This window comes from Punica granatum, chromosome 2 (assembly GCF_007655135.1).
Source record: "Punica granatum isolate Tunisia-2019 chromosome 2, ASM765513v2, whole genome shotgun sequence".
NCBI lineage: Eukaryota > Viridiplantae > Streptophyta > Magnoliopsida > Myrtales > Lythraceae > Punica > Punica granatum.
The window spans coordinates 39,779,673-39,807,565 of record NC_045128.1 but is presented as its reverse complement, the minus strand read 5'-3'; the positions used below and the strand labels follow the sequence as shown (position 1 = coordinate 39,807,565).

At 42.0% G+C, this 27,893-nt stretch overlaps 5 protein-coding genes across 5 annotated transcripts; 3 read left to right on the top strand and 2 right to left on the bottom strand.

The window, feature by feature from the left end:
• The first annotated feature begins 6,686 nt into the window (after window positions 1–6,686).
• On the top strand, window positions 6,687–9,573 carry LOC116194816 (cytokinin dehydrogenase 1). The gene is made up of 4 exons (XM_031523714.1): window positions 6,687–7,440; window positions 7,868–7,995; window positions 8,084–8,607; window positions 9,047–9,573. Exons 1-4 carry the CDS (start codon window positions 6,795–6,797, stop codon window positions 9,366–9,368), a joined length of 1,620 nt encoding a protein of 539 aa, XP_031379574.1. The 5' UTR covers window positions 6,687–6,794; the 3' UTR covers window positions 9,369–9,573.
• Window positions 9,574–10,454: 881 nt separating this feature from the next.
• On the top strand, window positions 10,455–19,139 carry LOC116197602. Its single transcript, XM_031527780.1, has 12 exons — window positions 10,455–12,389; window positions 12,743–14,848; window positions 15,013–15,252; window positions 15,791–15,920; window positions 16,329–16,481; window positions 16,602–16,846; window positions 16,943–17,012; window positions 17,102–17,308; window positions 17,468–17,694; window positions 17,801–17,879; window positions 17,967–18,104; window positions 18,409–19,139. Exons 1-12 carry the CDS (start codon window positions 10,729–10,731, stop codon window positions 18,442–18,444), a joined length of 5,292 nt encoding a protein of 1,763 aa, XP_031383640.1. The 5' UTR covers window positions 10,455–10,728; the 3' UTR covers window positions 18,445–19,139.
• A 1,518-nt stretch (window positions 19,140–20,657) lies between these two features.
• LOC116197604 (alpha carbonic anhydrase 4-like) lies at window positions 20,658–23,479 on the top strand. The gene is made up of 7 exons (XM_031527782.1): window positions 20,658–21,106; window positions 21,203–21,420; window positions 21,817–21,923; window positions 22,076–22,178; window positions 22,417–22,614; window positions 22,731–22,784; window positions 23,015–23,479. Exons 1-7 carry the CDS (start codon window positions 20,911–20,913, stop codon window positions 23,102–23,104), a joined length of 966 nt encoding a protein of 321 aa, XP_031383642.1. The 5' UTR covers window positions 20,658–20,910; the 3' UTR covers window positions 23,105–23,479.
• Window positions 23,480–23,481: 2 nt separating this feature from the next.
• On the bottom strand, window positions 23,482–26,043 carry LOC116197603 (calcium-binding protein CBP-like; the record flags this gene model as incomplete). The annotated part of the gene is given in 4 exon segments (XM_031527781.1): window positions 23,482–23,768; window positions 23,863–24,038; window positions 24,133–24,179; window positions 25,372–26,043. Coding segments are annotated over 4 exon segments (1,019 nt in total), but the record flags the coding sequence as incomplete, so codon positions are not given.
• A 1,238-nt stretch (window positions 26,044–27,281) lies between these two features.
• On the bottom strand, window positions 27,282–27,754 carry LOC116197601 (S-formylglutathione hydrolase; the record flags this gene model as incomplete). Its single annotated transcript, XM_031527779.1, is given in 1 exon segment — window positions 27,282–27,754. A coding segment is annotated over 1 exon segment (183 nt), but the record flags the coding sequence as incomplete, so codon positions are not given.
• Window positions 27,755–27,893: the final 139 nt, after the last annotated feature.

The following is a 27,893-nucleotide window of genomic DNA, read 5'->3' as shown; positions in this document are numbered from 1 at the left end:
TGCCTATCAAGGCAGAGAAGGGTCTTATTTAGACCAGCTTGCTCTGATCTCATAGTCCGAATGAATTAGAGCTTGGTTTGGGCTATCAAGGGAAAGAGCAATCGAGGGGCTTAAATGTTCGTCGTGAAGAAATATATCACAAGTTCAGATATTTGTATGATTGGCTAGAAAAGCTAATAAATATATGCTATTCCACTCGTATCATTCATGGTAATCATCATGGTTTTGTGAGAAAATAAAATCACAGAGACTTAATGATGATTGGGTTCATTGAATTAATTCAGCCAATAAATGTGGCCGTCATGTATATCTAGAATTATAATGTGGTTATATATTGGTCTAGAATTAAATAATAATGTACTTAAAAAAAAAAAGAATAATGATACGGAGTCACTGATGCCCCCCACATGATACGTGTACATTTAGAGGGAGGGTGGCCACTGGCCAAACGTATACTCTTTTTCATTTCAAAATGTAATAAGATGGAATAGTTGAACCTGTTATCGCAGCTCTTAAAGCGTGTTCTTTTCTTCTTAAATTTTCTTCTTTTCTTCCCCTTTTTTTTGGACGAAAATTTTAATTTTAATGAAGAATCAAAAGCATTAGGTCAAGGTGTATACATGATCGAACGAAAAGGGATGGGAAAATTAACTGTTAATTGTTTGCTGCACAATGAGTCACTTACTGTTCCTTTCTCAATTTTTTTAATTTATATATACATACATACATATATATATATATATATATATATAGATCAAGGAGGAACGTGGAGTCGACAACAAAGGTTTAGAAAAAGAAAAAAAGAAAAAAAAAGTTTGGAAAAAGTGTGGTAATGAAACAAATGGACATGATAAAAGTGGAATGTCAGTGGAAAGTGAAACACGATAAATGCATCATTTAGATTTTAGACTTTTCTCCCATTTTCTTTCTAATATTATAATTGACGAAGAAAGAACCTTGTAGGAACCCGCTTTTACTCAATTATATACCTTAGAATGATTAACTCATTAAATTCTTATTTATATTGGCATGAATAAAAGTACCTCCGAGGATTGATTTTTTTTGTCTGGTTGGCATGCGGTGGAACGATTTTGACTTTAGATAACTTGAGAAATAGAGGTTTCTATGTCGTGAATTGGTGTTGCATGTATAAACTTCATGGAGAATCTCTTGATCATCTCTTATTTCGCTGCAACTTTGCCTCTATCCTTTGGAGTAATGCGTTGAAAGCGGCCGGTATAAGTGCTTGCTTCCCAAATTGTTTTGATGATATACTTAAAAGCTGGAATTTCATCTATCCAAGGCGAAGTCACAAGAAGCTGCGAAGTGTCATCCCTTTCTTCATCGCTGATCTGCGAGGAACCAAAGGACCTTTAAGCACTTGGAGAACTCAATCTCTTCTACGCTTTAGGCCTTTATTTCATCGTGGTCTCGGTGGGCTTTTGCTATTCGCAGAATTACCCCTTCTTTATCTACTTTGTGTAATTAATTAGGTCCATTTTCTTTATTTTTCTTCTTTGTTCTCTTCTTTCTTTCAGCTCATTTATGTTTAGGTGGTTTGTATACCGCCGAATACTTTGTTCTTCACTCATAAATGAATTCTTATTATTCATAAAAAAGAAAAATTCTTATTTATGTTAGTAAGATAATGTCTCGTGCAATACGTAGGTGGCGTAATAACTCGTTTGCTACAATAATGCTAATTTTCCCATTCCCATAATACCAGGGATGAGGATGAGGCCAGGTTAAAATTTGGTGGTATGAATTGTACTCCTCTCCTTCGTTTCTTGCTAGGACCCTTTCCTCCTTTACCTGACCCTGGTAAGTGAGGCTTATGGACATCTTCACTTACTGAATTGTAAGCTTTGGAATATAGTTATCTCGTCAAAGGTATATTTATATATATGTACATATAATACAACAATATAAACCAACTTGCCTTCTGGAATATTAAATTCGTGTCTTTTGTTCTGTCTAATGTCTATCCCTAGTTAACCAATTAGGATTAATTATTAGTTTATGAGGTACAAGATTTTGTTCTCTGATATGGCTGTCCAATTGTTGTCATATGTAATTATGGGCGATCACCTAACTTTCATCTTTTCTTTTCCCTAGTCTGTCTCCTCCAAGAAAACATCTGACCATGTTCTTGGATTTTTTTAATTTAATTAACTAAACGGTTGTAGGAATCTTGGATTTTGTCTAATTAAGTTCTTGCATTTACACCAGTTGTTGGTTGGGAGATCTCGACCAAATCATTGATCTTGGAAAAGGATTAAGATTTTTCACCCTATTAGGGCAGCAAAAAGAAAAAAGGTTAAGCTCGGACGCTCTTGATCACACTCCGACCTCTGATTATATATCGGGATTGTGTTACTGCTTGTATATCATTATATACAGATTGTGAATAGCTGATGATCGTTCTTATAAAGCTTGCCTCTTGCTGTCAATTACTGTTAACTGTATCCGATAATATTTGACATGATAAGATAATGCATGTTGAGCCATTGAATTTTGCTACTCTTTTTTTTTTCCGTTATCCCCTTGAATTCTTGTATTATTAAATTTCTAAGTCCTCCCCCGTCCGGAACTCTACTACGCGAATGCCACGCTGAGGAGGCGGGAGAGAGAGTGAAAAAGGTACCTCTTCACCACTGGAGAGACCATCTATCGCTGATAAGTATCGAGAGTGAGAGCAACCCAACAAAAGCTGCTCAATCTGAACGTACGAGTAGCACTCATAGAGTGCCTTTAGAGCAAAAAGCTATCGCATTAGCATGTTCCTCTCTTAAGAATTGCAATTGCAGTATATGATATATATATATATATATGTATGTATATATATACATGCATATATGTGTGTCTAAGAGACAGCATCTCGTTTGCATCATGATTTTTTTTTAAAACAACAAATCTATGAAGATAATATTGCATGAGCTACCAATGCAAGTTGATTTAAGTAGTTCGTTACCTCTTTCTATTAAGTAAAGTTTTGGGATTGAGTTTTTTAAATATATATATATATATATATTCCTATTAGGAGAATTTACTCCTTTAGGTGTCCACGGGGCTTGAACTTGGATTTGGGGTTATTGGGTTTTTAAATATTAGGTGGTGCAAATTGAAAGGAAAAAAAAAAAGGACTGTATGAGCCGTGCGTTTACATGCTCAACCCTATGGAGGAGAAGCTCGACAATGCTTTCTTTTCCTTATTAATGTTGCAATTCTAGAGGGAATAGCCCGAATATATAGCCTTTTTAGGACAAGTAAAAGTTATAATATCTTTTTTTTTGTTACCGCCCTTTCTTGAGCAACTATGATGAGGGAAAATGTAAAAGAATAATAAAGAGTATAAAGAGATGGGATATGATTGTTCGGCGGAAGTTGAAATCAGAGGCAACAAAATGAAAGAAAATCCACAAAAGCTTTGAAATAAAATAATTTGGACAAAGTGAGTGTGTGTATGGTGTGTTGGGTGTTTATATCACTTTGTAATAAAATACTAGCCAGGGAAAGCACCATAATGTGTTGTACATGTAAAAAAAGCCTACTTCCACGGGCACCACCATCTTCTTGTTTGTGTTTTCTCTTTGATCTTATGCTTCTAAAAGCCGCATCTTCACAAAATTATAATATTATTATTAGGTGTGCTGCTGGCATCCTCTTATGTGTGAAGAACTTCGATTGTAAGTTTACAAGCATTCATGATGCCCATATATATGCGCAAGTTAAGCATTTTCCTAACTAACAAAATATTAGTAATTGAGTGGTGAGCAGTTTTAGCTCTTGTATGTGAGGAGAAAAATACAAGTTCGAGTCACAAAAAACGTACTTATTATAAGGAGAATCAATTTTTTAATGCTCGATTGCTCGGAATTACTATAATAATATCTCTCACAATTTTATTTACTAAAAAAAAAGAGCATTTTCTAGACATGGTGTATGACTTTAACTTGGTTTAGTTATTTATATACTAGACTTTTTCTTCTTTTTTTTCATAGAAGTAGTAATAGAAATACCTATATATGTCAAATAGATAATATGACTCCACAGTACATGTAGCAGAGACAAGTATAGGGTGCAAAAGACGACTGAGAATGGCATGACATCCACAACCATATCTAGTATAGTTGTCCTTCATACAGAAGCTTCGGGATCTCACTGGGGGAACGTTTGTGAAAAACAACTGACGGAGTAGCTGATGAGTATTATGAAAGTTAAAAGGATAAATTAGCTCAGATGAATAATGTGCAGTCCGATCCATAGTATTAGTAAGTGCGAATTAGAGTAGCCAAGCATTCCACTTTGAAAAGTCAAGACTCCCCTCTTCGCTGACAATGCAGGGTAAAAGATTTGTACACTCCAATAATTGGGGGCCAAAGAGCTAATGAGAGAGGATTAATGCAATAGATTACCGAAAAGGTGGAGGAGCATCAATGAGGTGAACATATACCTGACAGGAATGATTTTGGTGAATACAATAATCCAAGAAAGAGATTCTTCATTAAGCACACAAAAGGGCTAATGCTGTGCTAATGGAGTGTGATTACTTTCCACAGCATGAGTCAAATTAAAATGGGGGGCACAAAAAGAATTGCATTGATTAATAATCAATTAATTAATCAAAGAAATGAATAAATAAAAAAAATTGGGATGATCACATCAGTGCTGCTGGCTGCTGAGATCTGTGAGTTGCTCCAATCCTAAGGCAGTTGATAGGTTAGGCCCCTTTTTGTCTCTCTGTATCTCTTTCTTGCCCTCCCCCCCCCCCCCCCCCCCCCCCCCAAAACCAATTGCGTACCCCGGCCCCTACAAGCCCAAGAAGCTCACAGATTGTCCCTCACCAAAAAGATTCTCCAAGTGCATTTAGCCATTTGTTGACTAAATCTCAAGTTTCGCAGACGGTCTTGGGTTCAAATCTTGAAAATGAGCCGAGAGGAACTCCTTCCTCAATGGTTATCCTGAGGGTAATTAAATGAACTCGAGAATCAGTCGACTGTTCTAACATGTTCACATTAGTAGTGCTTAAAAGAATTAGATTTCTTAGTTTACATCTTTTCAGCGTGATGAGGAGAGACCCTTTTGTCCTACTGAAAGCCTTCCTGAAGATGATGTTTGAACTAATGTGATAGTTTGCATAACTATTTTCAAATTCACGGCTAGGAAAATAAAGAGGACGCTAGAGGTCAGGGCAAGTCCTTGTTATATGGTGGCTATGGTCCCTTGATAAGTAGCCATCAAGCATTCATTTCGTTGACTATTTGAAGAGAGAGTCCCTTCGTAGCCCCTACCCCAGGCATCAGCTCGTGACCATCACGTGGGACAGGACCCACTCACGCCCTTCCCCCCTTCCACTAATCCCTCTACTCGGGTACGGACCCGAGACTCGGGATAGGACCGAATCTGTAATGTCAGGGTAGAAAAGATTAGAGCGATTTGCAAGTTCTATTGGTACTTCCTCACATCTTTCCCGCCCCCTCACGTGGGACAGGACCCATTCCGGCCCTTCCCCTCCTTTCACTAATCCTTCCACTAGGGTACGGACCCCGGACTCGGAATAGGACCGAATCCGTAATGTCAAGGTAGAAAAGATTAGAGCGACTTGCAAGTTCTATTGGTACTTCCTCACGTCCAACATTAGTCACACGCTTAATTCGTACTTTCAACCAAGTCATGATCGCCTTTTCATTTTTGAGTTGGATGCGATAATTTCCATGCTTGAGGGGCTGATGGGAGCAGTCGCCTCTCCCGTTATCTCAAACCTTCCCGATGAATTGTTATGGAAGCTGTCGTTTCGCAAGCTTAATTAATCGGCTTTAGGGTCTGAAGTCCCTATTACTGTTTCTAGGATATTCCTGTAGAATTATTGAAGCGTCTGTGTCTAAAATGATAGGAAAGGGAGCAGCCAAATCCAGAAGCCATACACACTTCAGAAGGTGTGGCCCCGGCGACTCTGACTCCCCTCTTTCCCTTACCCCTGACAACCTCATCGCTGCCTTCCCGGGGGGGGGGGGGGGGGGGGGGGGGGGGGGGGGGGGGGGCCTGCCTGCAGATCGCTCTCAAACCCGGAAAAAGCACTAGCCGGTTAACATTTTCCATGGCAAAAATGTGACCATAGATGTATCGAGTAATAGAGCGTCCCGGAAAGAAAAACATAAAAAGATGACCCTTCATGGCACGACAAACTCAGGTCACTTGCCACGATTAGTAAAGTGAAAGTAGTCCTGTAAGGCTGTAAGCGGGCGGTAATGGATCCTAGTCAATGATCTTGATCGGGAATTTTTAGTATCTTCGATTCCTAGAGCTTTATGAGCAAAGTGGAGTCCTAGCCCTAGAACCTCAAGGAGTTCGATCTAGTGGTTAATGTGCACCCAAATTTGTACCGAGATCCGAGTTCGAATCCCCTTGGGGCCACCGGAGCGCCTTTGGTGTAATTACCAGCTCCGTGCGCTGTCGGGGGTTCACGGAACCCCGGGAATTAGTCGGACGAAATCCGGACACCCCGGGTTAGCAAAAAAGAAAAAAGAGTCCCGGCCCTGGGGAAGCCATACGTGTATGCCGTCCGATTTGAATTCAGCCTGTGGGCTGGTGTCTTAGGAAAGTCACCCAACTGAATAAACAATAGAGCCTCTCTTTGAAGCATGCCGCCCAAAATTCTCCCCTTTAAATTCTCCTCACTGCCTCCATTCTTTTCCTCAGCTCTCTCTCTCCTTTCCTTCTCCATAACCTCTCTCTCTCTCTCTCTCTCTCTTTGTCTGTCTTGGAAAGAACTAAGACATACAACATAGGAAATTATGATGATGGGTTCACAGACATCAGCCTTCCTCAAAGAGAACAGCCTCGTCTTCCACAAGATCATCATGGTCCTGCTCCTAACCTGCACACCCGAGAGCAACACCAACGACCTCTTACCGTCATCGAGTTATCATTCCTCAGTCCTTTCATCGCTGAACCACCTCCCCTTTGATGGCCACCTCACCTTCGACAACGTCCAGTTTGCTGCCAAGGACTTCGGGGGCATGTTCAGCTCCCTCCCGCTCGCTGTCCTTCAACCGAGATCGGTCTCCGACATCTCCTTGGCTGTCAGGCACGTGTTCGAGCTGGGACCTGCCTCAGGCCTCACGGTCGCTGCACGGGGTCACGGGCACTCCCTCCACGGCCAGGCCATGACCCGTGGAGGCTTGGTCATCAGCATGGAGTCGCTTCGTTGGCCAAAGATGAGAGTCTTCACGGGGAGTTCTCCCTTTGTGGAAGTTTCGGGCGGGGAGCTCTGGATCAATATTTTGCGTGAGACACTCAAATATGGGCTTGCACCGAAGTCGTGGACAGATTACCTTCATCTCACCGTTGGGGGGACTTTGTCGAATGCGGGAATAAGCGGGCAGGCTTTCCGGCACGGCCCCCAGATCAGCAATGTTTACGAGCTTGAGGTCGTTACAGGTATTAATTCCTGACCGACTATTTCTTTTTTTTAGTGTGAACCTAGTATCCGTAAATCCGATTGGGTCCCGACTAATATAATCGAACTGGGTCGGCCCATAAAGCTCTCCCAGCATGGATGACCTTACTTAGACAGAATAAACGCTGAACTGCTTAAATCAAGCCACGTTGGTGACCGACTAGTTCTTTTGTTGTGTGGAAACTGTGGCAATTATTACCTTTTTTTTTTTTTCCCGAAGGACACCAGGAAGATTGTTTTTATGCATTTTCCAGATAAGAGAACAGAACGATTGAACCGTTATCCTAAACCAACTGTCATCCTGAATCAGGCAGCCGCTGATAGAGAATTCATTCGTAGAAATAGAATGCCCTTGAGAAGACAAACGGATTGCATTCTAACTTGCTGCAAGTTTCTATTCTTGTGCAGGAAAGGGAGAAATTTTTACCTGTTCAGAGAAGCAAAACTCCGACCTGTTTTACGGCATTCTAGGAGGACTCGGACAATTTGGAATCATCACCAGGGCTAGAATATCTCTAGGACCTGCTGCAAAGAGGGTATGGGATGGAACAGGTTTCACGCGGATTTTTATCTGCAATATTCGCTCCGCAAACTAACCTTGACCTTTCCGGTATCATTTGACAGGTGAAGTGGATCAAAGTGCTCTACCACGACTTCGCCTTATTTTCCAAGGACCAAGAGCACTTAATCTCCCTCGAGAAAACATTCGACTATGTAGAAGGATTTGTGATGATAAATAGAACGGGTCTCCTGAATAGGTGGAGGTCGTCCTTCATTCCCAAGGACCCCGTCCAAGCAAGCCGGTTCACTTCGGAGGGAAAAACACTGTACTGTCTTGAGCTCGCGAAATACTTTGACCCCGAAGAGTCTGAACTGGTGAACCAGGAAGTGGAGAGGCTACTCAGTAAGCTGAGCTACATATCTTCTACCCTCTTCCTGTCAGAAGTTTCTCTCCTTGAGTTTCTCGACAGAGTGCACATTTCCGCGCTGAAACTCCGGGAAAAAGGCCTGTGGGAAGTTCCTCACCCATGGCTGAATTTTCTAGTTCCGGCGAGCCAGATTAAGGAGTTTGCAGGAGAAGTCTTTGGCAACATTCTGACGGACGGCATCAATGGTCCTATTCTCATCTACCCGGTCAACAAATCCAAGTAATTAACCACCATGAGAAGTCATATATGATTAAGGGCCCTTTTCTTTTCTTTTTTTCGATATAGCTTGTTTCCTAGGAAAATGAAGTTTCTTAACTTTACGGGGATTCGGTTTCGCTGAAAACCTCTTGGTAAACAGAAAACGACTCCTTATATCTCTAGAAAATGACTTTTTTGGATTTCTATAGCCAAAAGGTGCTGGAGATCGTTTATTCGGTGTCATAGTGACACACAACTGATGGCGAGGGGGCCGCCATCCGTCCAAGTACAAGAAAATGAATTTCAACTCACATTGAGGGAACTAGAGAGAACAAACTATTTCCCGATAAATTAGCATCTCCGTCATAAAAGTTTTCTTCACAGAAACCAATCAAATGAAATCGGTAGAACCTGGTCCTCGTTGCCTGATTACCTGAACTTGCTTTGCTGTTTTTTGCAGATGGAACAACAGGACCTCGTTAGTCACTCCACCGGAAGACACATTCTACAACGTGGGTTTCCTATCCTCTGTGCCTCTATCAACCGGAAAGGACGGGTTGGAACACATTCTGGCCCAAAACCGGAAAATAATAGAATTCTGTGACTCAAAGCTTCGGGGAACAAAACGTTATCTTTCCCATTACAGCACGCAAGAAGAATGGAAAGCTCACTTTGGGACCCAATGGGAAGTTTTTGTGAGGAGAAAACTCGAGTACGACCCTCTTGCGATTCTTGCCCCGGGACAGGGAATCTTCGAAAAGAGAATCCAAGTCACATACTAATGGACTTCTGTGCCCGCATCGCGAAAAATGGGGAAAGGACACCCTGAGGAAATAGGATCGTAGGAGTTGCCCTTAACTGTAGATTACAATAACTACATAAATTTCATTCAGCAGTATCCCTTTTTGGGCTCGCCAACAGCTGTTCAGAACATCAGATAGGCTTTCTGTTTGGTCTTATATATATATTTCAACTGGAGATATATGATATCCAAAGATGCAGTTAACACAAATTGAGTCCATTGCCTTGTCCCCGAATCTGCTGGGCAGATTCTCAAATAGGTATGCGAAGAGGTCCAGTCCGAGACTACAAAACAGAGAAACCTACTTGTAAGAGATGAAACAACTGGATGGACTAGACCAGCATTAATCTAGTAGTACAAAAACATTGGACACCGTTGGTGGAAAATGGAAACCTGCCCGGTCGAAAAAGAGAAAAACCGAAACCTTCGGGGTGGAGTTCTCTGGAAAGAGGCAGGTTCAAATCTGATTCAATTCTTTCCATTCGTGGAATAATCACCTAAAGCAGTTAAAAATACAATATCCCACATATCACTTGCTGCAAGAAGCCGAAATGACAATCGGAATATAAGAAAGACCGCGTGTACCGATCGCGGCTTTAACATCGGGACATTTCGGAATTCATTTTCTCGTCTTCTTGGTCTTTGAACAATGAAAATCTTACTGACATAAACCAGAAGAAACATAAAAGGAAACAAGTAAATTCTATTTATGCTCTTCAAGCTTAGTCGAGATCTCCAGTTCAGGACACGCATTCCTACAGGGAAGTCGATGCAAGCCGAGCTAGGCTTTAATTCTCAAAAAAAAAAAAAAAAAAAAGACGAAGGCCAGACGAGGCTCATCTAATATCAGATTGAGCCGAACCGCCTTGCTCGGTCCAAAGCGGGCCAAAGTTCAAGCTCGCGGCTTTTGCAAGTCGATCTACATATACTCGGCTCAGCTTGGTTCAACTCGATAAGCAGGAAGCTCCTCTGCATCTATTCGTCATTTGAAAATGGTAATTTTTTTGAGTACTATTATTTTTTTAAAATTTAATTTTGATCTATGCTCTCCCGTTTCTCCTTTGCTGTGCAAAAATGGCAGGCGCCCGTTATTCGCCTGTCCTCCCCCAACTTGATTGAGAGGAAGAGCCCAAAACCCTTTCCCATCTCTCGTCCTTTCCTTCTAACTCCTTTGCTCACTTCTCTCTCTCTCTCTCTCTCTCTCTCCCCCCCCCCCCCTTCCTTTCTTCGGAACGAAGGGAAAACCCTACTGATCGCCTCGTTCTAAACCCTAAGAGAGGTCTTCTAGTCTGTGCACTCCAAGGGCGGAGCCTGCGAGACCGGAGCTGCTTCGCCTGAGAATGTCCCCACCGGCTGTCGAATTCCCTCCGACCTCAATCCCTGTAGGTGCTTGTGGCTCCGTTGATGGATCGGCGGTCCCACAAGCATCGCGTCCAAGGTTTATTAAGGTGAGGAGGCACTTGAAGTCCAGGACCGTGCCCAGTGATCAGAAGAGCTCAGCTTCTGATTCGTTCGGTTCGGTTCCCGCTGGTTCTGATCGAGTCAAAATCAGCGATGGGAACGGAAATGTACATAGCCGCGGTAATGAATCCGTCAGGGTTAGCTCTTCGTCTGATCATGCTGGTTTTTCGTTTACTGGAGCTGGGAGGACTTCTGTGGTAAGCTTGAATTCCTCAGAGAACCATGCTGACTTTGGGAAGAAGGGTCATTCTGATTTTGTTTTTGGCTCTAGTCAGTTCCATCCGGCATCAAATTCCAACTCAGATAGTAAGGGTGTCTGCGAACACTTTGGAAAGCTCAATTTGGGTGATAATTGGAAGATGAAAGTGGAGGCAGCAGCAGGGAATCAGGGAGCTAAGGCTAGTGATGCTATATTCAATTTCCATTCTGAAGGGAACTGGAACCTGGGTCAGGGTTTGGAAAGTGGTGTATTTGTATTTAAAGGCAACGCACATGGAAGTTCAATTCACGACGAAAGCAGGGGAGGGAAGAGCTCTGGTGAGGTGAGGTCAAGAAGTATCGATCTTGACCTGAAAAACCAAGATGACAACTTTGATGTTGCTGACAGAGCTAAAGCATCGGACCTGAATTCTGAGGTTATGTCTGAGGCTGCATTTCGGTTAAGAAAAGATGCCGAGGCATCTCAACTGTGTCAGGGAAACTTGCCGGCTGCCTCAGTTGAGCATATCAAGAACCCAAATATAGAGGTCTGTGATGCTGTTCAGAATGATCGTAAATCCCAAATAGCTGATGAGAATATATTCGTATTTGGAAGCTGTGGTAATTTTTCGAGTCAGTCTGCTGGAAACTCTAGCTGTGGGCCATCTGTATATGTGGCAAATGCAGATCCTTCAAGTCTTAAAACAAATTTGTTTTCGAAGTCGACAGGATTTGAGTTCAGCCAGAAGAGTGACACTAGAGGTCGTAAAATAACTGAGAAGAAGGGCAAGTCGATGAAACGGTCTGCAGTTAACTTATCTACAGGGAAGCAGTATTTGCCAGAGGAAAAAAATGCCGATGAAAACTCAAGCACCTCCAATTGCTATTCACCCATGGATTTTTCTCCTTATCAGGAAAGTAGAGTAGACCATCTGTCTTCACAGGAAGTGCAAACAAATGAGCCATTGAGTGGTAATTGTGTACCAAAGTTGTCATGTTTGATGGAAACTACTGATGGTGGGTTTGATGTTTCTAGCAGTTCTGGAGATAGATTGGGTAAAATTGCAAGTGGTTCAACACGTATAGTGACTGTTTCAGGAACTGAAACTGCTGCACATCAACCTGACAGTGATCGAGTTTGCAGCGGTGGCACAGTGAATAGTATTTCTTTGGGTTCAGAGAAATCAGATCAAGGAAGTTTTGCCTTCTCATCTTCAGCTTCTCCAAAAATTAGTTCTTTGAGTGGTAAAGATCAGCTTAGAAAGAGTAACGTGGAACATAATTCTGCTTCCTCCGCTTCAACCACAGGTTCAACCGTGAAGGATGCATCTTTCTCCATCAGGTGATACTCAAATCTTTGACGTCCTTTAAGGTTTTTCTTTGGCCATATGGACCATGAATCTCTTAACATAACAATCTGATACAAATGGAGACTACCCTCATGATAAGTTCTAAACTGGTTAGAGCCCTTTTTTATTTCCATAGCATGCATGTATGTAATTAATGCATTTCTTCTCTCTCATAAATGGAGGGAAAGGTTCTTTGTTTGAACCTCTCAGCTGGCTTTTGCAGTCTAGTCTCCTCTCTGAAATGCTAATTCTGCAAGTCATATCGACTGGCTTTTCCCTTTAGTATCTGTTCTTTATTTTATGCTTGTCATTCTTCTGAGTTGCACTATTCTTGATGTTTAAGCAGAGGAGAGAGTGGATCCACTTCTGATAAAAGAGGTTCACTGAAGAAAGCTCCAGTAGGAGAGCCCACAGTTTCTAGGAAATTGCGTCCAAGACTCATGAAGTTGAGGAAGCACTCGCATGGGAGGTCAGAGGCTGCATCAACTCATACGAAGGCTAATCCAATTTATGCAGTTCCTGATGGTCTGTTTCAAGTGAAACTCAACTATGCTGATAGTTCAACTTTAGATAATACTGCCACCCAGGACGTTAACTACTCATATAGAAATGCCAGTCTTCTATTTGGTGGTTCTGGTAGGACATCTGCTTCAAAGTCGAATGAATCAGTGGAAGAATATCCTTTCTCAGAATGTGGGAAGCATGATAACATTGCTTCCTTTTCTGATGCAAATTATGGCGGTTTGCAATCAACGTCCCAGTTTTATGAAGGAAAGTTTCCCACAGGTGTAAATGGATCTGATTGTGATGACAAGAAAGTATTTGGTTGTTCCAATGGCTTCAAAAGTTTTTGCAATTATGAGTCGATGTCAAAGTGTAGAACGGAAGAGATTGGTGAAAAGATGGGAAATTTGAGTTCCACTGATTCTGGAAAGGACAAAACCAGTGTGGAATCTGGTTTTGTGTTTGGCTCCAGTCGTTTTCCTACTGATTGGGGTTCTGATGATGGTGTTTTCATATTTAAAAGCAGCTCCAAGCGAAGCTCAATAGTTGGAGAAAGCTCGCTGCCAGAGAATGATCATGGGACAAAGCCAAATGTTGACCATCTTGGGAGTACTTGCAACATTTTTAATAGTGGAAATCATGGTTTAGATGTAGGTGGAAAGGATGAAAGTGATCTTTCTCCTAAACTTCCAGATGGCATGCAGAAATTAGATATTCATGACGGTGAGAACACTGATGGCAATCATAGAAGTAAAGTCACAGGACATGGTGAGCCTCATTTTGTTTTCAGAAGTGGTACTGATGCATCTGACATGCATGCTGATAGCTTTCCAAGTTCGTGCAGTGATCAGATCAAGAATCAAAATACAGGGGTTTGTGATAGTGTTGAGAATGGGAGCAATATCAGAAGTGCTGGCAAGGATCATTTCATGTTTGGGCATGGGGATAGAGTACCTGGTGAGTTTCCTTCAACTGCCAGCAACAAGCCATTTATATTTCGGACAGGGTCAACTGAGACCGCCGCTGTGATAAATGGTGCACCCTATAAAGTGAATAGCGGTACCCCTTTGAGTGAAGATGGAAGAAAAGATGCACTCGGTGCCATGAGCCCAGCTGATGGAAGACAGTCATCTAAAGATCCAAGTATGCTAAATAGGAAGTCTTGCTTATTTCCAGAGCCGAATACTGAATTTAAATTCTGTGGAAGGGCTGGATCCTTAAGGAAAAAGAAACTTGGGAAGCAGGGAAAGTTGAGATCATACTCTAGAGATAAGGTAAATATCGGGAAGCAGAATGTTACAAGGGAAGACCATCTTCAAGAGAAGGCAGAAACCCCTTACTGTTTTTCGTCCATGGACTTTTCTCCTAGTAATGAACATGAAGCAGTGAATCAGTTTTCAAGAAAATCTTCAGCTGAGCCTGCTGATGATTGTCTGCAAGGTTTCAGTACCGGTGAGGAAGGATTAGATATTGATAATAAAAATACTTTTAGTTTCAGAGAAAATTATTTTAACGCGGACACTGAGAATCTCTGCAATATGGTGGGAGATGGAATTTCTTCTATCAGGGATAGCGATGTTAACCTTTCTAAAACTGAAGAACGTCCCAGCCAGATGCAATTTTCTTTTGCTTCAAGGGTGGAAAAAGAAAATCAAGGAGGCTTTGTCTTCTCTGCATCAACCCCAGTCGGACTTGGACCACCTGGAAGGAAGCGCCTGCATAAGAAAAGAAATAGTGCCCAAAGGGCTTCTGTTTCTTTTGTTCTTCATCCAAATTCAAACTCTTCCACTACTTTACCCTCTGAGACAACATCTGGTTCAAGAGGAGATGCATCATGTGTGCATGAAGATGAAGTCAAGTCAAGTCTGAAAGGACGAGAAACGTGTGAACAGAAGGAAGTCTCTTCATCTGCTTCAATACAAGAAGCATGTGAAAAGTGGCGATTCAGGTGCCGCTCTCATCTCATTAACTTATTCTGCCTTTAAAGTTTTTCGAATATGCTTGTTGGGATATTCATTATCATGCGAGTGATCATGTTTGCCCTTTTTTTTTTTTTTCTTTTGGGTGGTGAATATCTTCTTGTTATCAATTTGGCTGCACTTTCTCTTTTAGGGGAAACCAAGCTTACAAAAATGGGCATTTCTCAAGAGCGGAGAGGTTCTACACAAAAGGAATCAATTCAGTGCCTTCTCATGAAACATCAGGATGCTGCCTCAAGCCTCTTTTATTATGCTACAGCAACCGAGCAGCTTCTCGTATGTCTGTTGGTAGGCTAAGGGAAGCAATTGATGATTGCACTAGGGCTGCAGTGCTGGATCCCAACTTCCTGAAAGTCCAAATAAGGGCAGCGAAGTAAGCTCAGATCGTCCAAGTTTTCTGAATCTGTGGCTATTATGATGTTGCTATCATTTATCTGCAGCTATATAGATGCTAGTTGCTAATATGTTGGTTTCATGTCATCAGTTTATTTCTGGCCATATAACTGTTCATTCTTATTTATACGGCCTCACTCCAACCCCACCCCCCCCCCTCTGGAGGAGAAGTTTCTAACTCTTACCACGATCAGTATTCATTCTCTGCTAGTTGAGAGTCGATAACATCTTCTGTTCTGCTTGATAATTTTAGAGTGTTGCTAAATCCTTTTAATAATTCTCCTCAAAACCCGCCTAATATTGTGTCTTTCACACGTCTCTATGGGAAGGATGTTGTTTAGGAACCGATTTAATTATAGAGTTGGGATCTAATATTAATTTAAGTGCCTAGAAAGAAATGGCAACCGAAACGAAATTTTCTGTCTCAGTGTATGTTTATGCATTTAGGCTAAACCTGTTGCATTATCTGGTGGAAGCACACAGGACATAATTCATATTTTATTGTTGTTTCGTTGCAGCTGCCATCTTGTGCTTGGAGAAATTGAAAATGCATTAAGCTGTTTCAATAAGTGCTTGGAATCTGGAGCCAATGTCTGTTTGGATCGTAGACTCATAATTGACGCAGCAGATGGCCTACAGAGGGCCCAGGTAATACCTTTGTATCTCAGATATGTAACTCTTTAACTTCAATCCTTCAAACACTTCTTAAGTATCTCAATAGGGCTAAGTTGTTTCATTTATATATAAATACATCTATGCCAGTGAGATATAAAGTGTGTACTTTGGAAGTTACAAGCAAGAAAGAAGATTAAAAGGAACGGCGATGTTACTGCAATATTTTCTAGTAAGCAAAACAGCCTTCTAGGCAAGCTGTTGAAGCCACCTGCTATAGAATTTTGCGCAAGCTTTAGCACATTATTATTTCTATTTGTTAGAAGCGTCAGTGCATGTAGTTAGATGCAAAAGTGCAGCAGTCAGTTACTGTTTTCCTGCACAGTTAGTAGTTTTTCTGGAGTTCAGACTTATTTTTGTTGTGCGTATTGTTTCTGCTAACAGAAAGTGGCTGAGTATATTAAGCTCTCTGCAAAGATTTTGGAAGAAAAATGTTCCGACGCTGAATCGAGAGCCCTGGAAATTATTTCAGAGGCCATGTCAATCAGCAAATTCTCGGAGAAATTGCTCCAAATGAAAGCAGAAGCACTTTATAAGGTTTGTATGGTCTTTCAACAATCGATAAGGTTTCTTGTATTGCATGACTTATTTTTATTTTTATTTTTTGGATAAGTTGGATGACGTATTGTTAACTATTACCTTTTTGGGATTTTGCAGTCGCGGAAGTACCAAGAGGTCGTTCAGCTTTGCGATCAGTCTCTTATTATTGCTGAGAAGAATTTTTCCACATTGGATACGCCTAATGGATCAGAAGATGTCGATGATTCCAAATGTGAAGGGAAGATGAGTGTTAGACTCTGGAGGTTCTTATGGATGGCCAAGTCTAATTTTTGCTTGGGAAGGCTTGACGAGGCACTCGATTTACTTCGAAAGGTGGAAAGGACTGGATGTATCAGCGACGGGTAAGCACAAAATGAAAAAATGATTTTTGTTTCTTCTATGAAGAATTACATGAGTTTTTCTTCTGCCCCGTGATCATTTAATTTTCTTGTATCTAGATCTCTGTCTGAGTTTATGGCATCAGCAGCTTCGCTATCTTCCACCATACGTAAGCTTTTAGACTGCAAGGTATGCCATCAAAGACATCAATTTTGAGGTTGTAAATATTCTCCTGCTTTTGGACTCACTACCATTTTTATATTTTTTTTGAACCGTAGAATTCAGGAAATGAAGCATTTCGATCGAAGAAGTACGCAGAAGCAGTGGAGCATTATACTACTGCTCTATCAAGCAGTAGTGAATCACGGCCTTTCGCAGCAATCTGTTTCTGCAATCGAGCTGCTGCTCATCAGGCACTAGGCCAAATTGCTGATGCCATTGCAGACTGCAGTCTAGCAATTGCCCTTGATGGAAATTATGCAAAGGTTTGTCTTCAGATGAGTCAATGTACTTCCAAATAGCTTTTGTCTTGTAGAACATGTGCTCAATCAATTTATTAAATTCAGAAGTGGGTATGCTCAAAACATCCGTTAATCTATTTTCTACTCATTGTATTTGTGCCGGGTTTCTCCTGATTCTTACAGGCTGTTTCTAGAAGAGCCACCTTGCATGAATTGATTAGGCACTACGAGCAAGCAGCTGCTGATGACTGCAAGCTTATATCAATCCTTCAAAGTCAGTCCAATCAGAAGAATAAAGCATCTGGCGGGCCTAGTGACAGGGCCAACGAACTAAAGAAAGCTTATAAGCACAAGTCGTCCATGGAAGAGGAAGCCAAGAAGGAAATACACCTGGACTTTTACCACATTCTGTAAGTACTTCTGTTCTGAAGAAAACTAATAGAGATCTCATCTATTGGCTGCTACGTAGCTTCCGTAAGTTTCTTATACATTTTCTCGATGCCAATTCCTGTGTAGGGGAGTGAAAAAGACAGACACTGCAGCAGATATCAAGAAGGCTTATCGTAAAGCAGTTTTGAGACATCACCCAGACAAGGTTTGAGCTCTCAATGATCGTCTTTAGTTTTTTGTAATCAATCCTGGCTTCAGCTGAAATTCATAGTTATTTGTTGTCTCAATTCAGGCTGGTCAGCTCCTGCGGAATGACAATGGCTATGATGGACAGCTCTGGAAAGAAATTGCTGAACTGGTTCATGAGGATGCTGATAGGCTCTTTAAGATAATTGGAGAAGCGTATGCAGTTCTCTCAGACTCCTCAAAGGTGCGTATCTATTTAAAAGGAAAATTTTAACCTACATCTGCCTGAAAGAGAATGCTTTTGATCATGGTCCAATCACAACCATCATGCCATCGGGACTGCCGCCAATCAACAATTGTGATTGACTTGGTTTTATTGACTTGGTTTTGACAAACTTCGTGCTAGACCTAATCCTTTTTGATAATTTCCCCGAGTTTGGGGGGGACTCTGAAATCCAGCGATTTCATTGGTCTGTGTCGTTTAACTCGAGAACTTTTCCGTGATTCAGCATTTTTCTAGCTTCTGACCTATGATTGTCTGTTCTCAGCGTGCAAAGTATGATCTTGAAGAGGAAACTAGGTAGAACCCGAAGGAAAGCAGTGGATACAGCAGTTACTATAGGAACTCATCGGACTTCTCTGACTTCCCATCATGGAGAAGCAGCAGCAGACGGTATGAGCACGAGAATTGGAAGACTTATGGAGATTCATACTCCTAGTGGTAGAAAGCTTATGGAATAATTCCGTAGATCTTCGCATAGGAAACTTGGGATTCAAACTTGCTTTACGTCAAGGACTGCTGAAGACCAGTGAGGACTATCTGGCAAATAATCTGAGACCAGATGGGACGTCTATGACAGAGCGCCATTTTCACACCCATCAGAGTCATCGAAGATTCAAATAAATCAATCCGCCTGCTCTGCATTATCCGCCAAGTATAGATGCATAAACTGCAGGTAAGTGTTCAGTCTGCTTTCCCGCATACAAGAGGAAACTACTCTCCCTGGATTCATCGCGTTCTTTGGCGGCTGCTTGCGATGGAATCAGCCCGGCTTCCTGCTTGGGAAGAGATATATATCTATACACGTACACGCCTGTCTTCACAATTGAAGTTCTTTGATTGTTGATTGAGGCATGTACTCGAACAAGAACCCGGGTGGTTGTAATGTTGATTTCTATGGATGAGAAATCTCTCCCCAGCCATTTACAAGAGACTCATGCGTATCATCTTGGCTGCGAATCTATTGAGACGGTTGACAAGCTAGTCGAATAACTATCAGTTTCCTGAGAAATCTCTTCGACCGGGTTTGTCGAGTATAGCGGGCCCCTCCTGAACGAGACATGCACTTATGTCCTCATGGGATCTCATAGTTTCAATTCCATTCATGAACCTTATTTTTATCTGTCAGGATGGATGAGACGGTAAACAAGTAGAAGGAAAGCGAACCCGGCTATTGGGTGGGCCGGTCCGTGTGGGCCCAAATTTTCCAAGCCCGTCCGTCTTATTGGGCCCGCACGTATAGAATAGAAATAAGTTTCCACATTTAATAGGATTTTTTTAAAAAAGAAAATTAAATGGAGGGAAAACCCGCTCGCCGCGGCTCGCTTGATCTCTGCGCTTAGAAGAGCAGCTTCGCTGCTGCTAATCAGCTTTCACATCCGAACATGGCGAGCATCTGCGAAGAGGCGATGGGGGCATGATCGAGCCTCCTCGCACTCCTCTCTCCACTGTCGTCTGCTTACACTGCAAGGAAATTCAAAAAAGGAGAGAACGATAGAGGATTTGGATTCTGAATGCGGGAGGTTGAGCGCGAGTAGCATAAGTGCAGGGTCGTCGGATTGGCCATAGCTCAACCTAGTTCCAATTAGCCTATTTAGGTTTCAAGCCTCCGTCTTCAAGCCCTAGGTTCCTGGAGAGGACAGCTGGAACTGGCGAAGAAGACAATCAACGGTGAGCAAGCTCTTCATTTTCTGGTTTAGCTCTCAAACTCTTTTTGGATCCTCTAATTTTCTTACTAAATTTTATAGTACGAGTCACGAACCGAGAGAGCTCATCTAAGCTGTCTTTGCTAACCACTAAGCGCCTCGATGGGGGTTGCACCCCCCGAGGGTAGCTATGCCGAAAAACTCCAGAATCCGGGAAGGGTATGACTACTTACTAACAAAAAAAAAACTTCCTTTTGTCAAAATAATAATAATGGTACTAGTGATATGACCCCGCATTTCGTTGCAGTGTCCCTCTTTAAGAAAAAAATTAAAAATATTAGACGTTGTCTTTGCCCTGAGTGCAGTTTTATATAAACTTTTAATTATTGATTCATTAATCTTCTAATTATGAGGTACACCAGGAAATACTATTAAAATTGGAACTCTAACTGTAGGTAGAAGTTGAGACCAATAAATAATTGTATGTGGAATATATGAATAATAAAATATGTATAAAATTGAATTTACGAAAAAGATAATTTAGCTTGCGTTTAGTTTTCGACTTAGATAATGGTCCAACTCAACTTGATTTTGTACAATGAATGCAAGTGTTCATAAATATATTGATGTGTGAGAATATATATATTTATATATATATAGATGTGAAAGTATATGAGAAATTTATTATTAAAAAAATTACTATGTATATATAAATATGAAAGTATATGGAAAATTTATTATTAAAAAATTAATTATAAAATGATTAAAAAAAGTATGCGAGATAATTTATTATTAAATTAGAAAAAAAAAAGATTTTAAAAAAAGTAACGATTATTTTATTTTGTTTTTGATAAATAACGGAATGTTCGTGTTCATATGGAAACTTCATTTGATAAAATCTGCTCTCACGAGAATATATAGTTTCTTTCCATAATTACTGTTTGGGAAATCTTGATTTTGTGGCTGGGGATAGGATTGAGACCAAGTTTTAGCCTTCTTTCTTACCAACTTTTCATGACAATCCCAAACAAATATAATGTCTAATTTGCTCAGTCAGATAGACAGCATTTGTGAAGATACCATAGTAACCGTCTCCGATATTTCTTTGCCTTTCTGTCATATGTATGTGTGTGTGTATACACCAAAACCTATTACAAGTGATTCTCACACCCATCAGTGTCCGAGTACAGACTGCAGAGTCCACAATGGCATGTAATATGAATCCTTCTCTGGCATTCTCTTTTCTTGTTCTTTCTTCCATCCTCCTCTTGCCGCCCCGTAACCTTATCATCACCTTCTGCAGAGCAGAATCTGAAATTGGTATGCTCTCTCGCTCGCTCGCTCGCTGCAGCCTCGTCGAGATCTTATATCGTATAATTGAGAAATCACGTTGCATGACCATGTTTTATTGTCCAGATGATGAAAGTGCATTTACGTATACGAAAGGAACTGATAGGGGGCCTGAGAAGTGGGGCCTGATTAATCCAGAATGGAAGGCCTGTGGCCATGGAAAGATGCAATCTCCCATTGATCTGCTCAATCGAAGAGTCGAGGTCTGGTCCAGTCTGGGCAAACTGAAAAGGGACTACAAACCAGCTCCTGCAACTCTTGTGAATCGGGGGCACGACATTATGGTAGATCCACTTATTTCTCCATATTGCACTAGACTATATTATAAACATAATGGCCTCGGTCGTACTCATCTGACCGGGAACCTTCCCTATATTTTACGTCTAACCGGAACTTGTGTTGGATGACCTTAAATTACCAATGACGATACTTTCAGCCTTAGGCTTATCCCTGCGAGTGTATATAAATTTATGCCATCTTATGTTTATGAGGGATACATTTATCTACTCGTGGCAATGTGTACTGCAAGGAGGGTTCAGTAGTTCATATATCCAGGATGCATGGTTACACCTAATTTGGATTCTTTGCTGTCTGTATGTATTGATTTTGATAGTGTCCCCGTCCTCCGATCGAGATCACTAAAATTTACCTAATAGTCGGTATTCTGTATGCACCTTCAGGTAACATGGGAAGGGTACGCTGGAAAGATTAATATAAATGGAACTTATTACAATCTTCGACAGTGTCACTGGCATTCCCCATCCGAGCATACTTTGAATGGGTCCAGGTCGGTTTGCCTTCTCTGATCAGCTGCATACACTATGTCCTCAAAATTCGGTATCTTGGTGAAAAGTTGGTGCCTGTAGGTTATATTAGCATTAGATGATTCACATACATAGTTTATCTTGCTTCTTTCTCTGATGTGCTTTCAAGTTTCAGGTACAACTTAGAGCTTCACATCGTTCACGAAAGCTCCGATGGGAAGGTAGCTGTCATTGGGATTCTCTATAAGTATGGCCGACCAGATAGATTTCTCACGAAGGTATCGATATGGCTAACAGTGATTTGCTCATTACATGCCTAATGTACATGCCTGAAACTCCTCCTCAATATAAGTCTAGCAGTGGGCTAAATTTTTGTATATTTAAGCGTCTTTCTCATTTGCCGATTTTCTTCTTTGAATATTGAATGTGCTAAACAAGCAAAACTTATCTTTCCCCGGCTTTGTATCGGAAAGTCTTCCCGTTTACTTACCTCCTGCTGTCACTCTCTATTTGTAGCTATTCCATCACATAAGTGCATTCGGACATGGAAAAAACAAGCATGATGACGAGGGTCACGATGGGCATGAAGAAAAGGACCTTGGAATCGTTAATCCCGGAGAGATCAAGTTTGGAAGCAGGAAATATTACAGGTATATGGGGTCTCTAACAGTCCCGCCATGCACCGAGGGAATTGTGTGGACGATCAGCAAGAAGGTAACATCAACAATATTCAGTAGTTGAAACAGTTGCATCAGTTAGCTCCTTTCTTCAATCGCATAGTTCGGTTTACATTCATCAACTCTCCTCTCCGATCTCTTGACTACTCGTAGGTGAGGACAGTCTCTAGGGAGCAGGTGAACGTATTAAGAGAAGCCGTTCATGATGTGAGTTCCGTCTCTCCTCTTCTCCTATCCATCATTCAACTACAACTCTCGTTGACACCCGAAAAAGATCAAAACTTCGGCCTTCCTACTTTAAGGAGTTGACATTATCTTCATGTTCCATAGAGCAGAGGAAATTTATTGATTTTGCATCCTTACCTGAGGAATGATGATGGAGTAGGCTGGGGCTGGCTTGCTCCAATTATTCATTCATTTCGTTTGTTCACTGGCAGGGTTTTGAGGCTAATGCGAGGCCCACTCAGAAGCCACATGACAGAAAGATTTCGCTATACTCCCCAAGGGCGATTAGAGGTCCTGCTTAGGAAGCAGTAAGATCGACGGCGATGATCCCGGTATCCTTCTTGGATATCAATCTTTCTGCCCTTTCAGTTTCACCACATAACGCGTCCTAACCTTCTTCTCTCACGGCGTACGAATGTGCCAGTTAGACGAAGAGAAGACAAACATGTTGCTCTGCATCCCCTATCTTGTGTTGTCACTGCATCTTTGTCGAATTTATCATTATAGACTCTGTTCGGTGTAATAGATTGTGTTCAGTGTCCTACCGCGTTTGTTGTCAAGACTGCTATTGTGGATGGCGAAAATTCATGCGAGGGATCACATTTAGCTTCCCGTTGCGGTATTAGAGTTAAAATAATAACTCGTAGGTCATTGAAACCAAGCAAATGCCGAAGGGAAGTGTTGGTCGAAGAGAGACTTGAAATCTTATTATAGCTTCCATGAATATACATGAAATTCTTTTTCAAAAGAAAAGGAAATAAGATGAGGAGATTCCATATTACATATGAAAGCCAAGCAGTGCCAAACCAACCAAAAAATAAAATAAAAGAGACGCCCCTCCTTTAGGCTATAAGGAAGGGAACAACGGCTAGCATGAAAGCCTCATACGTGAAGGTTGCGGAGCCTGAGTACGATGTGTCCTTCTCCTTGAACTTCTCCGTTAGTCCCTTTACCGTAAGACAGCATCTGCACGGAAGCAGGATTAAAGAAGACGAAATGTTAGAATAAGTTCACAAATTTACGACTCAAAGATGAGGTATTGACGGCAGTCGTGACGCACTCAATGAAGTTATCGTATTCGATAGCCTTGTTTCTGCCTCCGGTCTTATCAAACTTAGAGACGAGCAGATCCAGGACGACCGGTGACACGGCGAACCCTAGGCTGAGGAGTGCTTCCCTCAGCTCATTCATGTCGATCTTGCCGCTCCGATCCCCGTCAAATCTCTCGAATATGGCCTGCACAGATTTGCATTGATCATCAAAAACTGAAAGTGGAAGGCAGGGAAGAAAGTTAGGACCTATTGCACCGACTTTAATAAGTTTCACTCACCCTCCAGCTCTGGAGACTATAAAAAACCGAAGTGAACTCCTTAGGTCCTGCATGAGGGGGAAAAAGAGAAGAATAAGCAAATAGCAAACTGAAGCTATTGCAAATAGTCTTTAGAGAAAGTATCGAAAGTACATACATCACAGCTTGACCAATGAAACCGAATTATTATGATTTTAAATGTAAAGATGACATCATCAAAATATCATATCAAAACAATCAATATCAATTTGATCATTCAAACCGTGGGCTGCTGATAGGATAAAGACCTAATCCACTCCCTTCCCCTTAAAAAAATCAATTCAGGCTGGCCCACTTAAAGAACTTAAAAGGAGGGGGAAAAAAAGAGAGAGCAAAAACAAAATTCGATCTGTAATCGTTACGTTCACCCCAATCCATCAGTCTATAATACTAATACTAGAGAGACCACACAATCTACAAAAACAACCCAGTTAAAACTTAAAAGGAAAACCGTATCATGTTAGGCAAAAGACAAGTTCTGCAAATATGCGACTAAATTTCATGAGCTTGCAGATATTAAAAAAAAAAATTGACCATAACACCCGCATACAGAATCCCAAATAAAAGCAAAAGTAGATGAAAACGAGCACAATTGACGGGGTAAGCCGATGAAAAAAGTCGAACAAATGAAACTAGTATGGCTACTTGGGTAGATCTAATTCAAGCGGGCATCATCTTACATGCCACCACCACCTGAATGAGCACCTGAACGAGCAACACAGTTGATACCGACCCAAGTTGCTTTCGGGCATGACGTATCCATTTATGAAAGTCAACAAATTATTGTCATTCAGCCTAATCGTATGAGTGGATGACCCATGTAATGGATCATCTATGTCATGATCTTGAAACTTTATAGTTTTCTCTTTTTTTCCTCCTGTGATCTGCCGAACTTCTGACTCTGACCGGATCAGAATACTAAACAACGGGTCAAAGGCCACTGACATCGAGTTCCCATACTACCCCAAACGCTCACATCGTCGCGTAAACCCCACGCGCCACCGCTCAGTTCACTCCCACCCCCAACCACAAAGTAAATTACGGCTGCCATCGAAATTCGACGGCGCACTTTAGCAGTGATCATGCTCCCTCCAGTTCTGTCTGACATGCGCCTGATGTTCTTAATTTAGGGCTAAATTGGCACGCACCTATCCAATGAAACTACAGCATGCGGAAGAATTGAAAATTAGGGTTAAATCAACCGATCGATCGATAGCTTACCGATTTTCCGGGTGTTGGTGTTGGTGAAGTTGTACATGAGTAGGTGAACGGTCCGCATGCTGAAGGTCTGATTGTACGAAGACAGAACGCTCTGCAGCTCCTTGTCGTCTATGAATCCGCTCCCGTCCCTGTCCGCCAGCTGAAAGCACGCCACCACGTTCGGATCCGTCCCCGGGGGGAACTGAGACGGCATCAGCGACGCGAACGGGCTCCCGTAAGGCGGCGGCCCTGAGGGATACCCGCTGGGCGGAGGGGGAGCTCCGTACCCGCTGGTAGCAGGCGGTGGGGGAGCTCCGTAACCGCTGGTAGCAGGCGGTGGGGGAGCTCCGTAACCGCTGGTAGTAGGCGGTGGGGGAGCTCCGTAACTGACACCGTAGCCGCCGGGAGCTGAAGGAGGAGGAGGAGCTCCGACGCCGTAGGGGCTGGGCTTGTCCTTTGGCGGCTTGTCTCCATGACCGGAAGGCGCGTAGGGAGCGGAAGGAGCGCTGTAAGGAGTGGCATACGGCGGCTGAGAATGAGATGACCCCTGAGAGGTTGGTGGGGGGACGCCGTAGGGGGTCTGCCCGGAGGTGTAGGGGTGGGCCTGCGGCGGCGGCCGCCCGTAGCCGTAGTTCGGTGGCGGTGGGTAACCCGACATCTTTCTCTGTCTCTCTCTCTCTCTCAAGGTCGCGTCTATTAAATTGGTATATAAGAGTGGATAGAACGGGGGTATATATAAATAGGAAGAATCCAGCCTATGAATTTGGGGCTGGAGTTGGAGATTATTACATAGATGCCACTGCATCAGTTGGCCGCCGCGTCTTCTTCTAACGTACGCGTGCGTGTATTCAGTCATACTTCATGACGAAGAATGTAAAACAACATGTAGTTGCCAACATTAAGACGCAGTTTGCCGAGGCAGTTTCGACCAATATGCTTATAATAGCATATACTTCGTGATAAAGAACGTAAAATAAAGCAAATGTACTTCCCCACGTCAAATAGAAAGCCTTATTTAGTTTGTGAGTATAATTTTAAAATCACAATTCTAACTTAACTCTACCCACTATAAAACAAAATAACTCATACAAATTCAAAGAGTGTGTCCCATTTATACCGCTTTTTTCCACAACAAAACAACATAACTTATACAAAGTCAAAGAGTGAGCCCCATTTATATCACTTTTTTTCAAAATCAAAATCTGATTTTAAAAACCTACTATAAAATCAAACGCACCAGAAACATCTCGAGTCACGATCCTTCAGCTGTCCTTTGCTCTCATAGGGAGCACATGAAAAAAGGAACTGGTAGGTCAAGCAAGCAATATGAGTTTATAAATAATAATCTAATCAAAAAGTGAGACGGGTGATGAATTCATGCATAATTATCTGATAAAAAGGTGAGGTGGTGGACAAATAGATCTACCATGATTGAGTTTAATTATTCATCTCTCTTTTCTTTCGGTGTATTTGATCGAGATCGTGTAGATTTTTATTGGAAAAGAATCCGTTGAATGTAGCCTCCGTCGTGTCAGGAGCAAATGATAGAAATAAGTAATATCACCGAACTCAGAGGGCATTATGGTATTTTTATGTCGGGAAGCGTGCCTCCCAGCCAAGTCCAGCAGCTGTAATCGGAAAGCCGCGGGTTCGAAAGTGAGAGTTGCAGAGGCGGCGGCTTTCTTTGATCACCGCCTTGCTGACCGCGTTGACCCCCCATATGTCAACCCCCCCTCACCACCCGACCCGCCTCCTCTTGGTTCGAGGCTGCTTCTCTTTCTTCATTTGGGGCCTCGAAGTGATTTCGCGCGTCAGAGATATGTACAGAATGGGCTTTCATTTCTTCCAGTTGAAGGAATCAATGAATCCACCACTCGTCTTTAGTTCAGCATCGAACTGCCAGTGCTCCGATCCGAAATGAGTTCTCGATGTAGAGATCTGATTAAAAGCTTCATTTGTCACGAAATACTTTAGTTATGTTTGCTTCATAATATATCAACGCGGGTCCACTTCTTGTGCTAGTAACTACAAAATATAACGTGATCATTAGATCATCCAATCTAACCTCCACAAAAGGAGTGAAATCCAAATACTCCAGTACTCGAGCAAACTGCAGAACAGAATCATGCAGCACAGCCATATTTCTGCACGTCGCTGTAGAAGGGAGGACCAAAAGTTTGAGACCGTACATGGTAATGAAAGATCACACTCTCGAGAAAATTCAGAGGTTAAGGGCCTGGGCATGGTGGCTGATGTGGTCATCGATGAAGGTCGCAATGAAATAGTAGGAGTGGTCGTAACCAGGTTGCAGCCTCAGAAGGAGCGGCACATTGTGGGTCTTGCAGGCTTCTTGGAACTTCCCGGGCAACAGCTGATCTTTGAGAAATTTGTCATCTTCTCCCTGCACAGAAGTTCGGTCCAGAAGAATATTAATGACATTCGAAGTCTCAAACCAAAACCGAAACAAATAAAAAGTAATCAAATTCATTTCTGACAGCAAAATGTGATGTCTGTTCATTTCCGATAACATGATATTCAACCGT

Excerpts from the sequence above, each read along its gene's own strand:
- LOC116194816 (XM_031523714.1), top strand. The coding sequence starts at position 6,795 with ATGATGATGGGTTCACAGACATCAGCCTTCCTCAAAGAGAACAGCCTC. Across the intron at positions 7,441-7,867 it reads CGAGCTTGAGGTCGTTACAG|GAAAGGGAGAAATTTTTACC; the intron begins GTATTAATTCCT and ends ATTCTTGTGCAG. Across the intron at positions 8,608-9,046 it reads TACCCGGTCAACAAATCCAA|ATGGAACAACAGGACCTCGT; the intron begins GTAATTAACCAC and ends TGTTTTTTGCAG.
- LOC116197604 (XM_031527782.1), top strand. The coding sequence starts at position 20,911 with ATGTGTGTGTGTATACACCAAAACCTATTACAAGTGATTCTCACACCC. Across the intron at positions 21,107-21,202 it reads CAGAGCAGAATCTGAAATTG|ATGATGAAAGTGCATTTACG; the intron begins GTATGCTCTCTC and ends TTTATTGTCCAG. Across the intron at positions 22,615-22,730 it reads TGTGGACGATCAGCAAGAAG|GTGAGGACAGTCTCTAGGGA; the intron begins GTAACATCAACA and ends GACTACTCGTAG.
- LOC116197602 (XM_031527780.1), top strand. The coding sequence starts at position 10,729 with ATGTCCCCACCGGCTGTCGAATTCCCTCCGACCTCAATCCCTGTAGGT. Across the intron at positions 16,847-16,942 it reads ACTGGATGTATCAGCGACGG|ATCTCTGTCTGAGTTTATGG; the intron begins GTAAGCACAAAA and ends TCTTGTATCTAG. Across the intron at positions 17,880-17,966 it reads TGAGACATCACCCAGACAAG|GCTGGTCAGCTCCTGCGGAA; the intron begins GTTTGAGCTCTC and ends GTCTCAATTCAG.